This window comes from Strix uralensis, chromosome 8, assembly GCF_047716275.1.
Source record: "Strix uralensis isolate ZFMK-TIS-50842 chromosome 8, bStrUra1, whole genome shotgun sequence".
Taxonomy (NCBI): domain Eukaryota; kingdom Metazoa; phylum Chordata; class Aves; order Strigiformes; family Strigidae; genus Strix; species Strix uralensis.
The window spans coordinates 11151826-11166908 of NC_133979.1; the positions used below are offsets into that span (position 1 = coordinate 11151826).

At 49.2% G+C, this 15083-nt stretch overlaps 1 protein-coding gene across 1 annotated transcript; it reads right to left on the reverse strand.

The window, feature by feature from the left end:
• Window positions 1–2321: 2321 nt before the first annotated feature.
• NASP (nuclear autoantigenic sperm protein) lies at window positions 2322–14276 on the reverse strand. The gene is made up of 15 exons (XM_074876164.1): window positions 14109–14276; window positions 12936–12986; window positions 12006–12116; window positions 11365–11445; window positions 11101–11198; window positions 9501–10391; window positions 7549–7631; window positions 6600–6676; window positions 6390–6463; window positions 5194–5382; window positions 4768–4934; window positions 4282–4335; window positions 4117–4188; window positions 2998–3129; window positions 2322–2488 (listed from the first exon to the last, which is right to left on the reverse strand). The coding sequence occupies exons 1-15, from the start codon at window positions 14168–14170 to the stop codon at window positions 2435–2437; spliced, it is 2196 nt and encodes a 731-aa protein (XP_074732265.1). The 5' UTR covers window positions 14171–14276; the 3' UTR covers window positions 2322–2434.
• Between the last annotated feature and the right edge of the window lie 807 nt (window positions 14277–15083).

Genomic DNA, 15083 nt, shown 5'->3' on the forward strand with positions numbered 1-15083 from the left:
GGAGGATGGGTAAGCCCCAATCCCAGCCCCAGCCCATCCCCAGCGGGGACCCTGCCTGCACAGGGGGCAACTGAGGCAGCCCTGGCTGTGCGGGCAGAGCCCCCCGGCCCTGGTGCACAGGACCTGGATGCAGCACTGCTGGCTGTGGAGGTGGAGAACCAGCGGCTGGAAGATGAACTCTTGGCGCTGAAGGCCAGGAGGGAGAGGCAAGCCAATGCCAGTAGGTGACAGGTCCCAGGGACTGGGGCAGCCCCCACCTGCACCCCACAGCCCCCAGCTGCCTCTGGGGTTGCAGCTGCCAGAGCCCCTGGGCTGCACTTGGCAGGGGCCTTGCACAGTGACAGCACTGAGCAGGGGGACAACGTTCCATTAGACATTTGGGAGGGAACAAGGAGGGAAGAGTCACAGCAGCAGCACGAATGGGACCCCCAGCGACCCTGAACACCAGCCCAGGGGGATGCCAGGAGTTACTGGGGGGGGCGCTGGGGGAGTGTAACCTCTGCAGTGAAGAGCTGCCGTCCCCCAGGCTCCCAGGCAGCCCAGCGGCACATGGAGGAGCTGGCCCAGCTCCAGGCAGAGGTGGGGATGCTGCGATGCCACATGGAGCAGACAGGGCCACGACTGCCCCAAACCATCCTTCCACCCCCCGTGGCCCCCCAGCTCCTGCCAGCCCTGCCTGTGCCAGAGCTCTTTATGGTAAGAGCCTCCTCCCAGGGCCCTTTCCAGCTCTCTGGAGTGGGGAGAGGGGGGTTGGACAGCATGATGGGTTGGAGGTGTGAGCTTGGGGAGATGATTTGGGAACCACTTCCTTGGCTGCAGCTGGGGACAGGGGTGCCCTACAGAGCCAGGGGCCCTGGGGCAAGTGTGCCCCCTCCTAGTGCCAAACCACAGCTGTGATGTGCTCTGCACCCAGTGCCCTGTGTGCCACAGGGTGGCTGGGCAGCTCCTGCCGGGACCCCCCACCCATTAACGCCATTTTTCTCCTTTCCAGGAGTCCCCTGGGCCAGCACTGGTGACAGGCACTGCTGCAGCCCCCAGCCACCGCCTTGTTCCCCCCAGCCTCCCCCTCGCCCCCTTCACAGCCCTGGAGGACCCTCCTCCTGCTCGGGACACCCCAGCCCAGCACAAACCTCCTCGAAGGTGAGCTGGGAAGGGACCATGTTCCCACAGCACCACCCCAACATCCTCCCGCCCAGCTGGAACGGCTTTATTAACTATCTGTGGTGAAGGGATGGCAAAATATGCATTACAGCTTCAGGGTCGGGGGCTTGGGACAGGCTGTATCATTAGAACTCAGGCCCGCAGTGCTGGGGCAGGGTCGAAGCACACAGGGTCCCTCCTTGGCCCGGAGAGGCTCTGGGCATTTCGGCAGCAGCAAGGGCTGGCAGGGAGAGGACAGGCAGCATCACACACAGCCCCAAGCCAGCAGCCAGGGATCCCTGTGGCTCAGCCTCTGCCACCAGCTGCTCTTTGCCCCAGGACAGTGCCCACAGAGTGGTCACAGAGGGACACCACCACTTTTCTCCCCCTTTTCCTACAGCTCACTCCTCCCTCAGGCACATCCTCACCACAAGCCCTTTCTCGGGGAAGCCTGACACAAGGCCATCACAGCTCAGCCCTGGGAACCAGCCCAACGCAGAGCACTCTCCTCCCTGCTGGTGGGAGACCACGTGCTACAGGTTTAATAAACGGCTTCAGCCTCTTGCTCTTTACTTCTGTCTTTTCATATACACACACTTATCCCCCAGGGACAGGGGGCCTGGCCATGTCACTGAGGAGCCATCATGCCCTGCTCCCACCCCCCCTCCATCTCCCCCAGCCACCCCCCACAAACACAGAGATAAAGGAGAACAGCAGAGGGGTAGCACAGCCAGGGATGCACCTCCTCAGGGTCCTGGCAGTGACAAAGGGTGCAGGGCCCAGCCAACTCTTACCAGCCTTCCCCCACACATTGAGGCTGCTCCAGGCTGAGGGAGGCACCACAGGACCCCACACCAGGCTCAGCCTAGAAAAACCAAACACAGCCAGAGCTTGTGCTCTATCCCCTGCCCCAGCAAAAGACAAAAAGGTCTTACCTTGACTTGCCCTAGACACCAGTGCAGTAGATTCCATTCATGACTCTTCTTCCCAGCAGCAGCCAGCCCTGCCTTCCCCAGCACACAGTCTGCTCCTGCCCCCTTGGGCTGTTCTGGATGGAACCACTGAGGCTAAAGGGACAGGGAGGTCAGCAGTGAGCCAGAGCAGAGACCTGCACCCCCCAGGGGCTGTGGGGAGCAAAGGCTGCAGAGCTTGTAACAGGAGGAGGGTCAAGACAAGGACCATTTGCTTACAATCTTTATTGAAGTCATACAAAAGTTGCCAAAAAGTGAAAAAATACACTATATACAAAACCATTTTCCTTGTAAGGAGAGGAGTGTCCAAGGTTAAAGAATTATCATACTGTGCTTTCAACTGCAGCCCCTGATTCTGCTTGTGGCCTTTTCTCTGTCTAAAAGAAAAGAAAAGGTTTTGTTTTTAAAGAACAAGACACTGCCTTACAGCATCAATTCATGCAGCAGTTCAAGGTTTCTGTCATTTGAAGACTTAACTGACTACTCACATGCTTTACTGGTCTTCAGAGCCCAGCACTGTTCTAAAATACTGATGTTAACAACTGTAGCCCAGATGATAAGTATTAAAACCCAGGAGTACTGAAAAACTACTTTGGGGAAAGGCCCTGTGCTGTAGTTCAGCCCAACTCCAACACTCAAAACATGTTTCTGTCCCACCCCACAGGTCCACATCTTCACAGCTGGTGACTTCCCAGCCCAGTGTCAGACACACCATGCATCCTGCCAGAGGGGGAATATTCCCCATCTCATCTGGGGCACCTTGTGGAGACCAGCAGGCAATAAAACCAGTACAGCTACCAGGCACAAAACCATGTCCGGGGTGGGGCGGGGGAGGGGGGCGGGGGGGGGGGAAAGCATGGCACAGACTCCTGCCTCAGCTGCCCACCTCCTCTTCCATTTTTTCTGCAACCTCATTTCCACTGGGGGCAGCATCAGCACCACCACCATTGACAGCCGGTTCTGGTTTAGATTTCTTAGCTTCATTGTCCCCTTGTGGAGCCTCCTCCTCTGGTTTCCTCTGAAGACAAAATTGTATATAGTCTTCACTATGTACAAATTAAAAGTTTAAATATTTTTTAGAAAGTTAGCATCTAGATGTCATTGCACATTATCTATTCAACCTCTACTTGCCAGGTTCAAGACAGGTATTTAAGTGTTAAGATTTAACCAAAGCTCTGAAGCTTTGGTACAGAGGTCTCGACCACAAAGGATTTCCAGTAAGACATTATTTAGGTGCTAGTATCTATAATGCTGAATTACCCTTAGTTATAGTTTGGCAAGGAAACATGCAACTGCTGAGCCAGGTAACAGTTAAGGGGGTAGATTGAGGGCATCTATGACACTTACAATCACCTGTGTAAAGCAGATCAAAGTTGCTCCAGGCAAACCTGAACTGAAAGAGGCCAATATAACACAGGCCAGGCTGTGCCACAGCAGCATACAAAATAAAGACTAAGATCCTATAGGGGATAATTTTAGTTATATTAGCAAACAGTTCTAGAAAAAAACATAAACCTTTAAAGGAACCTAAGCACTCAACATATTACCTCTACGAGGCAGTCTATCATTACTACCATTAGACTGGCTTTGCTGCTTATTAAGCCCAATTCTCCATTTCCACTTGGAAAGAAGGGAACCCAACTCAGCCTGGTTGCTTGCCCTTTTCTTAAGATGTGTAAGGTCACCCTGCTCTTCTTGCAGTCCGCAGCAGAGGAGGGCACTTGTTCAGAGAACGCCTGCAGAGCCACACAGCTCAGCTCTGAAGTTAAACCAGCGTGGGTCAGACAGGGTGCTCAACCATCAGCAACAGTCTCTTGGAGGCTGGATGGTTCCCAGACTGATTGGCTCCCAGTGGAAAGGAGTTTCATGCGCTACTTCTGGTTTTACTTTTAGTGTTTTTTCCGTTATAGAATTAAGAAAAAAGCTTTAGAACAAGAAATCCAATTATGCAGAGCAAGCCAGTGGTACTTTAACAAACTGTTCAACTAGTCATTTCTGGACTCACCTTTTTCCTGACTAGGTGAGAGATGTCTGTAACACACTGAGATGCACCATCAGCTGCTTTTCTTACTGGAATCTATTACAAGACAGACATTGACACATGAGTAACAGCAAACAGTAAACCTTAGAGCTGACAGGAATTATCAACATCCATCTTAAACTAACTTACTGTGGAAACAGAACCACTGTCTTCACTTTGTGCAAAGCCAGATGTAGTTCCGACCTTAAGAAAACCAGAAGAAACAGTGAAGAATTTCCAGCAAGACCATATATGCTAGTTTAGAAAGGGACAGAAAACCCAACTCCTTCATGTCTTAGCTCTGCATTCGTCACTTACACACAGGACAGATGCAACACTCAGTCCATTCTCACATTTGCTCGACCTATCATTTCCAGCCTTGACACATTAAATTGCTCTAGAAGCCTAAATTCCAGTTTAGTTTGAAACAGTCAGTTTATTGTCAGTTTATTTACTAAATATTCTCTTTAGATGTCAGCTGCCTCAGTTTCCTTCTCACCATCATAGCCCATAACACTTGTGAGCAACCACCAGCTCCTAAACTATACGATCAGCCTGAGCTCCCCCTGTTACCGGTTTACTTCAAGTTTCATTGGAAGAATGTTTGGTTAAAAGGAAACCACAGGATGCACTAACCAGGGTTGCTTTCAGTGCCAGTTTAGCTACTCTTGAGCTCTTTTGAGACTCCTTTGAATCTTCTATCTTTTCTTTAATTTCAGGAAGCAGTCCCTTCAGTTCTTCAATCTCCTGCTCGTCTTCAGGGGACCCACTTTCTGCCTTCTTTATTCGCTCAGTAAGCATCGCTAGGATGAAACAGTTATCATGGCAAAAAACTTCAATACAAAGAAGCTGCCCAGTTATCAATATCCAGAGGCAAGTATCTAACACACACTGCTTCAACAGCTCTGATATCAGTGTAGCCTGTTACCATTTTCAGACCAGCAAACATTTGCACAGCAAGGAATAAGCATACCTAACTACTTTTAGGGCTTTACTTTTAAAAGTCTGCTTTGACTTGTGAAAGCTCTCATATTCACTAAGCAGTTTTAGAAATCCACTTACCCATTCTCTTGTCAATGACTTCTACAGATTTACCAAACTGCAAAACCGCCTCATCGAACTGGCTGTTGTAGTGGTAGGCCAGCGCCAGCTGGTAGTGACTCTCAGCAAGCAGGCGGTCGTGAGCCTCCAGGTACTTCTGCTGCAGGGCCAGGCAGGCCTGAAACTCTTCTATAGCCTGCATGTAGTTTTCTATAGGAGAAAGAAGCAAAGTCTTTACAAACTACACTCATTTATCCAAACAAGCAACATCTAAACCCTTATTCAGTGACTCCGTATTTTATTAGACCTTATATAGTCTGATCATCAAGTGACAACGCTGCCTCCTCCCTCAAAGATTTAGAGTCCAGTTCCTCTAGTTCTCTCAAGAGTTCTTTACTGTGTTGCTTAAATAGACAAACTAAGCAGCCAAGCCAAAACCAGCCACACATATCCTGTTATTTAACCCCCTACCATAAATGGAATGTAACTGGTCACAACTGCAGCTTGAATCTAGAACTAAGGGGTCGCCTGCACCTCTGCAGTCAAGCTCTCCATTGAATGTGTTCTAGTGACATAAACCACAACCCTCATTTTGCAGCCCTGGTCCAAAAACCTGTCAGATTATTTCCAATGCTTGCCATAGAGAAGGATTACACTCTACTTGGATTTAACAAGATTAAAACATGTTTTTAAATGAAGGACAGATAAAACACATTACAAGGCACGAAGGTGGGGCTTGCTTCCCACTCCTTTTTTCTGCTGCGTAACACAGAGTCTTTCCTGACCCTACCCTAGGATTGTGGGAAGTCTAAGAGTCAACCATTTCTCATTTGCAGTGTTTATGTTCTGGAAGTGGCATGGTACTGACACCTCCTACTGAGCTCAGCGACTCACCGCCTCAGTAAGGAAAGTCTCTCTCAAGTTTCTGAAGCTAACCAAACCTTAAAGCAGAACACAAAGCTGGTTTTGATCTGGTAACACATTGCTTCTTACTCAAAGCTTTCTTTCACCATTCTGGAAAAGCATGGACTATTCTGTTTAAGGCATCAACTTGTTCATCATCAACTCCAAAGCTTCTCACATGGCTGCACTATCAATTAGACAAACTCTATTTTGTTTTCATCTTAAAATGAACGGAGGTGAGTTAAGGCTGTTAAGTACAAAAGTGAAAGAAAGTGGAACCAAACACTTAGTACATGAGAATTAATATTACTTACCAGATTCAATACTAACTTCTCCTAGCTTTAGATGAGCTTGAGCTGCATGGAGCTGACCTTCTTTTGTTTCTTGTCTAAATTAAGAAAAAAAAAAAAAGTAGTTTTCAAATCCTGAACAGAATATGACACATTCACTAACTGCTTATGTCACCCCCCCATTTACAATGAGTTTCTCTAGCCCACATCCAAATTAGGACTTAAAGTCTTTACCTCTTGTAGATGATTTTTGCCAACTCCAACATCTCCCAGGCTAGCTCAAGATTTCCAATTTCATCCTCCTCACTTTCCTGTAAAGACTAGAAATGCATTAAAGATTAAGTGATTGGCTACGTATCACATCAAACACCACTAAGTTTCTAAGCAGTGCCATCAAAGAATAAATTCTTCGAGAGAAACAGTTTACCACTAGAAGGTAAAAACAAAAAAGAAAAGAACATGCAGAAGAGGTTATTGCATCAACCAAGGCTTTGCCTGCAGTGAACATGTTCTAGGTGGAAGATAAGCTTACACTGTTAGTTGATATGGCCTTAATATTTTTTTCCTAGAAATAACAGGGTGCCAAGCACCAACATTATCCCAAGAGTAAGATTTTGTTTAAGGTGGTATTTAGATGAACCAAAAGCAAAGGAGCTGATGTTCTTTTTTTTTAAATGAGCTTTTGAACAAGACAGTTGTCTAACATGATTAGTACCACACTCTAATAGGCTTCAGATTTTTCTAAGTCTTAACACCTCAGATTTAAGCAGGACTACACTTCCCACTACATTCCCATCCTAATCATGGCTTACTGGACTGGGTGCATTCAACACGCATAGTGAGACAACAAAACAAGCAGAGAATAAATTGTTACAAGTAACTAACTTTAGTTAGAAGCTAAAGCAACTCTCCCTGCCTGCACTGACCAGGCTGCATTACTCATCAGCAGACTGCAAGCATTTGTTTTGGAGTAGCTCAACAAGCCCAAGTTTACAGACAAAGCCGAGCAAGATCCTACAATGTGATGTGGGCTACACGTAAGACTGCCCCTTCCTTAGGCAATAGTGGTTTTCAAAAGTTATTTCCTACACAGGACTAAATGAAATACAAGTGAGCTTTTATAAAAACATTAACATAACATTTCTCTTCCATGAGCACCAGTATCAGAGCTCAGCAATTTCACCTTGTCTTCCACTGTCAATTCATTCTCCTTATCATCTTCAGCTTTCTCATTTTCTTTATCTTCCTCTTCAGATTCTTCTGTTTCTATAAGGAAAGTAGATGAATGAGAACACTTGTTACTACGCTTGCTTCACATGGAGTCAGGCAGAATGTATTCTATCCAGCCCCTATCCTTCCAGTGACAGGTTAGATGTGTGACGCAAGAAGAGCACAGACATTAGACTCTCAGCAGCAGCAGCCATCTCGCTGAAAGCATTAGGCACTGTAGACTGAAGTAGTTCCAAGCTACCTTAGTCCTTGTTTTACGTTTCACTCCATACTATCTAGAACAGAAACTTGAGAACATTCAGTTCTCACAAATGTACGAGAACTCCCAACTGAAGCCGCGGGATCCTGAGCAGCCCTGGAGGTACTGGTCAGTTGCTGGACTTCATGCTACAGATAACAAGCGTTTTCAGCAAGATAGCTGCCAAGCTGGGTACAAATAAGACTGTTTCTGAATGTGCGTTCATGTCAGACATTTAAGTGGCAACATTATTAATGAACCTGCTATTGTGTAGCACTGATTTGACTTCTGATACTGTGCAGGAGTGTTGCATGATCTATTCTACCAGTAGAAAACATTCTGGGAAAATGTGCAGTGAAGGAGTATGGCTAATAACTTTAGAGCACTGGTTGACTTGCATGCTGAAGTCATACACTTAATTCCTGTATCATGACCACTGACTAATTCCAGAATAACACGAACTTGTTGGGGTGAAGACTAGAGAACCTGTGAGCTCATTAGTCTAACTCCCAAAAAGGCACACCCTCCACTGAGAGGGCCAAACCTGCAAGTATGAGGACAGCTCAATCAAAGGCAAAACAGAAAAGATATTAGGAAGTTAAAATTTAAGTAGCAGGAGTCTGGAATGACATAGCACCAGATCAGGATGTTCAAGAGTGTCCTCACACTAACAGAGTTGGGGACAAAAAAGCAGCAGTATGTGCACATAATCAGCTTTTCACAGGATGAGGAGTGGATAACTACTCTTAGCTTACATTCAGTCACACTCTGTCCAGACAGACATGTTGTTAGGCATCTGCTCCACCACTGAGTGTTCACTGTGCTCAGCAGTACAAATCCTTTCAGTGTCCAGAACTATTCAGTCTGAATATGTGCCACTCCTAAAATAAGGCTCTTCCTGTGAAGCTGAGTTACTGACCAGCAGAGTTTCAATTATCAGCTCATCAATTAACTTGTGCAATAGAAAGCACTGGCCTACTAAGGCCATGCAAGTAATAATACTTCAGCGAAGTGTACAAATTTTACTGGGTTACCTTAACATCCTGAACACAGCTGTAATGAAGCAGGGAAGCAGAATGGCAGAAAAAGCTAAATAGCAGGAAGACTGTACTAGACAGTGGCAATAAGCCTTCAGGCTCCGGAGCAAATTAAGTTTAGATTTGCCAACCAAACCCTCACTTGTAATTACCACCAGAAAGACTCAAATGGAGAGTTCCTTCTCCCCACCGAAAGTGAATATACTATTTTGTTATGTATTTAGCTGTTCTTATTTTTCTGCTCCACTGTTTTAAAATAAAATATAACCAGAGGCAACTTGTGCTTCAAGTTATTCGAAGGTTAGTGCAATAAACCCAGACGCATGCAAGTGAACATCCATTCAGTATTCTCCACCAGCCTAGCCATTACTCACACATTTCACAGGGCTGTAAGTTTGCTTTCAAGTAAGATTTGCTTTGCAGTTAGTTAAGCGTTAGTCTAGAGAAACTGAGACTATTCACTATTCCTTGAAACTTTACTTGGATGTAAAATCCTTCAAGAGCCCCTTTACTGAGCCTTTTCCTTATTCTAAGGCAAACAGAAAATTCTGAATGGAACACTTTTTACCCATTGTTAGCCAAATCCATCAAGTCATCCACCCACAAGTACTTTTCTCCTCTCACTGTTACCTTCTCCCTCTGCCATCAGGTCATCTTTCTCTTCTTTTTCTACCTTAGCACCTTCACCCTCTTCCATCAGGTCATCTTTCTTTTCCTCTTTCTCTACCTTAGCAGCTACTTCAGCCTTTTCTTCCATGTCATTAGACGGCTCTTTGCCCTCTGTGGGCACAAGTTCCTTTGAGGACTCTGTCTCTTTCGATTCATCCAGTTTCTTTTCTATAGCTGTCTCTACTGGCTCTTGTTTCTCCTCCACCTTCTGTTCAGCTGCCTCTGCTTCCCCTTCTGCAACTTCTTTCTGCTCCACAGCAACTGCTGCCTGCACTTCTGCTGTCACTTGTGCTACTGCCTTCTCTTCCACAGCTGCCTCTGCCTGCCCTTCTACAGCCTCTCTCTTTTCCACAGCTGGTTCTTTTTCTGTTGCTTCTGCTGTCTGCTCTCCCACCTCTCCCCTCTCTTCCACAGCCACTTCTCCAGCTTCAGCTTCTTCCACAGCTGCCTTTGCCTCCTTGCCTGCCACTTCTGTTGTTCTCTCCTTCTCAGTTGACTCCGCTACCTTGTCTTCAGACATCACCTTCTGCTCTTTTTCCACTACCTTCTTTTCCACAGCTGCCTCCTCTTTTGTAGCCTCCTTTTCCACAGCTGCCTGCTGCTTCTGCTCTTCTGAAATGACTTCCTTTTCCACAGAAGCCTCCATCTTCTCTTCAGCCTCTTCAAGCTTTACATCCTTGTCAGCAATTGCTTCTTCTGTTGGTTCTTCTTCTGTGATATCTCTCATTTCAGCATCCTCCTCTTTGATTTCCTTCTCAGGTAGTACTGGAGACTCTTCTGTAGACTTTTTGGCCTCTTCTTTTTCCCCCATGGCGTTATATACCTGTCCTCTCAACTCCTCCCTTGAATCTTCTACATGATTGAGGAAGCATAAACATTTCTTCGAGTTTAGTGATAAAGACATTAACGGGCACTGACAATACCACCCTCAGACCCTCCAGTGTGTTGCTTTGTCATCAGATTAGATGACATTCCTAAAAGCTCCATTTTCAAAGTAAAGGAACTAACATAGTAACTTGAACTAAGCAAATCCCTTCCCCTTCCCCAGACTGCATTATAGCAAGCAGCCGCTCAAGCAGTGTGCAGTTTTGCGCGCTAGCGTTTTTAGTCACAGCTAAGCAAGAGGTGCCAGTGCTTCAATAGTCTGGATTGACAGGAACTCCCGTATTATCTCCAGCTGCAAGTAGTACAAAATAGTTACTATTCTTGGACTTTTTACAGAGACTCTGACCTGTCCTACTATATACACTGTACTGTTACAAGGCAGTTCCAAGTCGACTGTGAAGCTTAATAAAGCAAGTCTGAATGAAGTGTTTCAGGACACACAGACCTGGTGACACTTTACACATGCTTTCAGTGACCAGTTCCTTGCAGAAGTTTTAGAGGTTTTGTTCAATCTTTAAGCAAGATTAGAAGAACAAAAAACCAAGTCCATTCAGGCTGCTAAGAGCTTCAGCAGAATGATTCAGGCTACCCGAGATACCGATGGACTGAACTTTGATCATTTAGACAAGAAAACACAGCTCAGTGCCTCCACAACATGGCCAACAGCTTTACATACCATCAGCAGTTGGTAATGCAGAACCACCTTCAGCTTTTTCTCCTTCCTCTTCAACCTGCACCCCTTCCAAGGCATTTCCCAGCACACCATTTTCCATTCTAAAGGGAACAAGTTTGTTATCCCTTAGCTCTTATAATTAACACCATTTTAACTGCACAAGCTGCAATGCCCATCCCACCCCATGTCGCCCTGTATAAATGAAGTTCTGTCTACGCGAGGGTGAAATCCTGTTATGCCAGGCAGACTCTGAATCTGTTAGCATACCTTGCCAACTCCAGGAGGGATTTTCCATAGTAAAAAAAAGCTTCTGCACACTCATCCGCTGTCTCACCATACTTTTTACCCCTGCAAAAGTAACGAAGAATTATTTTGCCTGTGCCTACTTTAGATTTTGATACATGAACTTGAAAGTTAAAGATTCCCAGACAGGAAGAATCAGTTTCTTAGCTCGTCTCCCATTGTTTCAAACAAATAATGAACGCTCCTCTCATTTAGCTAGACATGGTTCTCAAACATCCAGCAAAGTAAATTAATCTAAAACCCAAAGAGGTATCGTCCTCAGAGACTGATCAAGACTAGTAAACAAGTTACTAGCAAGTAACACTATCCCATTATTTTCATATTAGCAGACATCAGAACTACACACTGCAAAATATCAAATTCCGTTTCCTCATTAGGGAACTGCACCAACAATTACCATCACAAAAGCTGCCTAAATTGCACACCAACTACGGTACTGTCCAACACTTGGGTTAATTTAAATAGCTTGTCCTCTTCTCAGCTGTATTACAAATACAGCAGCATATGTGAGGTAAAAATCTCAATCTTTCTTGTATAAGCCACATCAGTGTAGCCAAGCTGAAACCCAAGCCCTACAAAAATACAGAAAACAGTCTAGTACTCACAGTAAGCTCGCAGCTTCCTGGAACGCATTAACAGCAGCTGGAATATTTCCCATTACCAAGTGTTTCTGTCCTAGACCCAATAGTTTCTTTGATTCTCCATCCACATCCATACTGGAGAGGGGAAAAAAAAAATAAATCAAATACTGGATTCTGTTAGTTTCCATAGTAATTTCGTTTCCAGCTTTCAAAACCTAGTCAGCTTTGTATAAGAACGAGTTGCATACATTACACTGGTTGGAACTACTGGGGGTGGGGTGTGTGTGTGTGTGTGTCTGGTTTTTGGGTTTTGTTTGTTTAAATCTGGACCAATGTTTAGTTCTGATGACTGAGGGCAGACAGGTTAATTAATTAACTAACTGCTGCAAGAAGTGGGTATCAGAATCTGATATGACAAAGGATGCTAAAGAATGTACTTGAAGAGTTGCACACCAATACAACACTGACTACTGTATTGATACTAGTTAAGCCAAGAATAGATCTAGGTTATGACTTCTCATAGCACAGCATGAGGCATGAGAAGAATGATATGTTCAAGTCTTAGTTTCAGTTCAGTTCATCTTGCATAGCTCCATTTCCAGAAGGTCCATCCCATCCCAGTACCTTGGAGTAGGACAAGAGGATCTGCCCACAGGAGTACCACTACACGCTATCACATAGTAGTGTCTCTCCAATGCTTCCCCAGCACTAACTCACAGATCAAAAACTTCCTAAACAACAGCTAGTATTTGTGTGTTTATTAGCTCTTGAAAGAGTTTTGTTGAGGTACATTTGTGCAGACTGCTGGTCAGCACAAGTTTTCAGCATCTACAGCATCCACGTCTGTTGAACTTCAAGCTTAGCAACTGATTTGAAGGGCGACCTTTTCGTTTCACTCAATAATCCCTGGATTTTGCGTTCTTCAGTAACTGACAATTCTGACTCCCACCTCACCTGTCTGTCTTGTCTGTGGATGTGGAAGGAGCTGCCAATTCCTCTTCCATCCTGCAAACAAAATAATGCATAAGTGTTTATAACAGGCCACACTTTTCATGAGAGGTGTGAAATCAGAGCCAGGAGCGGTGCTTGCTTTCAGGTGTTCAGCCATCTACAGCGAGTTCGCTCTGCTGGCTGTCTTTTAGAGAAACCTATTAGTTTCAGGTTTATTTATCGTTTGAATAAAAGACTGGTAGGAAAGCAGATGCTTTCACTTTCAGGTTATATCAGACTAAACCCGGCCAACAGGCCAGGACCACCCACCCCTGCCAGCTTGCAGCCACTGACCCGCAAGCACCCCGCAGCTCAGAGCTCTCCCCACGCAAACTTGCGGCACGGAACGAGCCGCAAAGCACAAAAACCGGGTGCTTCGCACCGCGTTTCCAGTCGGAAACCCGGGGGCGTGCCCAGGGCGCCCGTCCGCCCAGCTCAGGCAGCTTGGGGGCTCACCGCGGCCGCCCGCCGGGCAGCCCCTGCTCGGCAGCTCGCCAGGGCAGCCGCCGCACGGCCCCCGGCCGCCAGCTGACAGCCGCCGCGGCCGGCAGAGGGAGGCTGGGGGCGGCGTCGCGGAGCTCCCCGGGCGGAACAAAGGCCGGGCGAGGCGGGCAGCAGCCCCGGCCCCCCCCCTCCCGCCCCTCACAGACAATGGGCGCCTTTCCCGCCTTCCCCCCGGCCCCGCCCCCCGCCATTGGCGCCAAACCCCGACGGCGGCTCCTCACGGGCTGACGGCCCGGCGTCACGTGACGCCGCAGGACCACCCGCCGCTCCCCCTCCCCCAACCCGCCCCACGGGCAGGTTCCGCGGCGTCGGCTGCCCCCAACAAAGATGGCAGCAGCCGCGCAGGGGTCACGTGGTGGCTCCGCGCGAGCCGAGCGGGCCCAGCTGGCGCCGGAGGAGCGGGGCGGCACGTACCACCGCCGGGAGGGGGCAGGGGGGCAGGCGCGCGAGCCCGACCCGCGCCCCCCGTCCTTCCCCCCAGAGGAAACCCTGCCCGCCACCGCCCCCTCACACCCCCCGCCACGGTCACCCCGCGGCGCGAAAGCGCGCTCCCCGCTCCCCTGCTGCCCCCCCCGCCCCCCTCCTCCCCGACACGCACACACCGTGAGCGGGGCCAGCCCCGTGCCGCCCTACCTAGTCGGGGAGGCCGGCGCGGGCTCAACGCAGGGGGGAGCGGTGACGGCCGAAGATTGCATAGAAGCTGCTGGAGACAGGGGCGGCGGCGGCAGAGTGCAGACCCCTACCCCTCCGGCTGCCTATATACCCCCGAGGACACGCCCCGGCCCGCCTGGCGGCGCGCGCACGCCGCGGGGGGACTACCGCTCCCGGCATGCAGCGCGCCTGGCCTCCGCGGGACGCTGGGGGGCGCCGCCGCGCGGGGCTTGTCGGGAAACCTAGTCCCGGGCGGGAAGGGGCGGTGCCGGGGCCGCGGGGCCCGCTGGGAAGTGTAGTGCCGCGGGAGGGCGGGGCGGGGCCCCGCTGGGAGTCACTGCCGCGCGGCATGCTGGGAGGCGTAGTCCGCCCCGCCACCACTCCGGACGCCAGTGGGGCGGGGAAGGGGGGAGCCGCGGCCTCGCTGCTCCCCCGCCGCCCGCCCCGGGGGAAGGTGGGCATGTCTGCCCCAGCCGGCCGGGGCTGCACTCCTGCGCAGGTCTCGGAGCGCGGGGAGGATGAGCCCGGCCCTTGCAGCCGGGTCACGGAGCCCGCGTCTCCTCCGGCCTTCACAGGCAGGGCCCCTCCTCAGCACCGCGGCGGGCAGGCGGGCCCTGCCCCTGCGGTCCGATCCAGAGCCGGGGCGGGGGGTGCAGGAGCTCACGAACGCGGGGCACATCCAGCTCTATCGCCAGCCCGCTCTGTGAAGGGCTGGTATTTCACGTGGGGAGGCACCAGCACCCTTGCCCTGGCATCGTCTCGCCACCTCCGACCTCAGCCTAGTCAAGGTGAGCAGTCAGGCGGCTCCGGCTGGGCCCACGCAGATGCTTTGCTTTCCCCACAGCACGTGTAACCCAGCAGACAAGGCAGACATGGCTGCTGCAGCTCTGACAGCAGAGACCTCCGCAAAACTTGCACAGCAGCAGCAAAGCCATTGGTGGAGACCTGGAGGCTCAT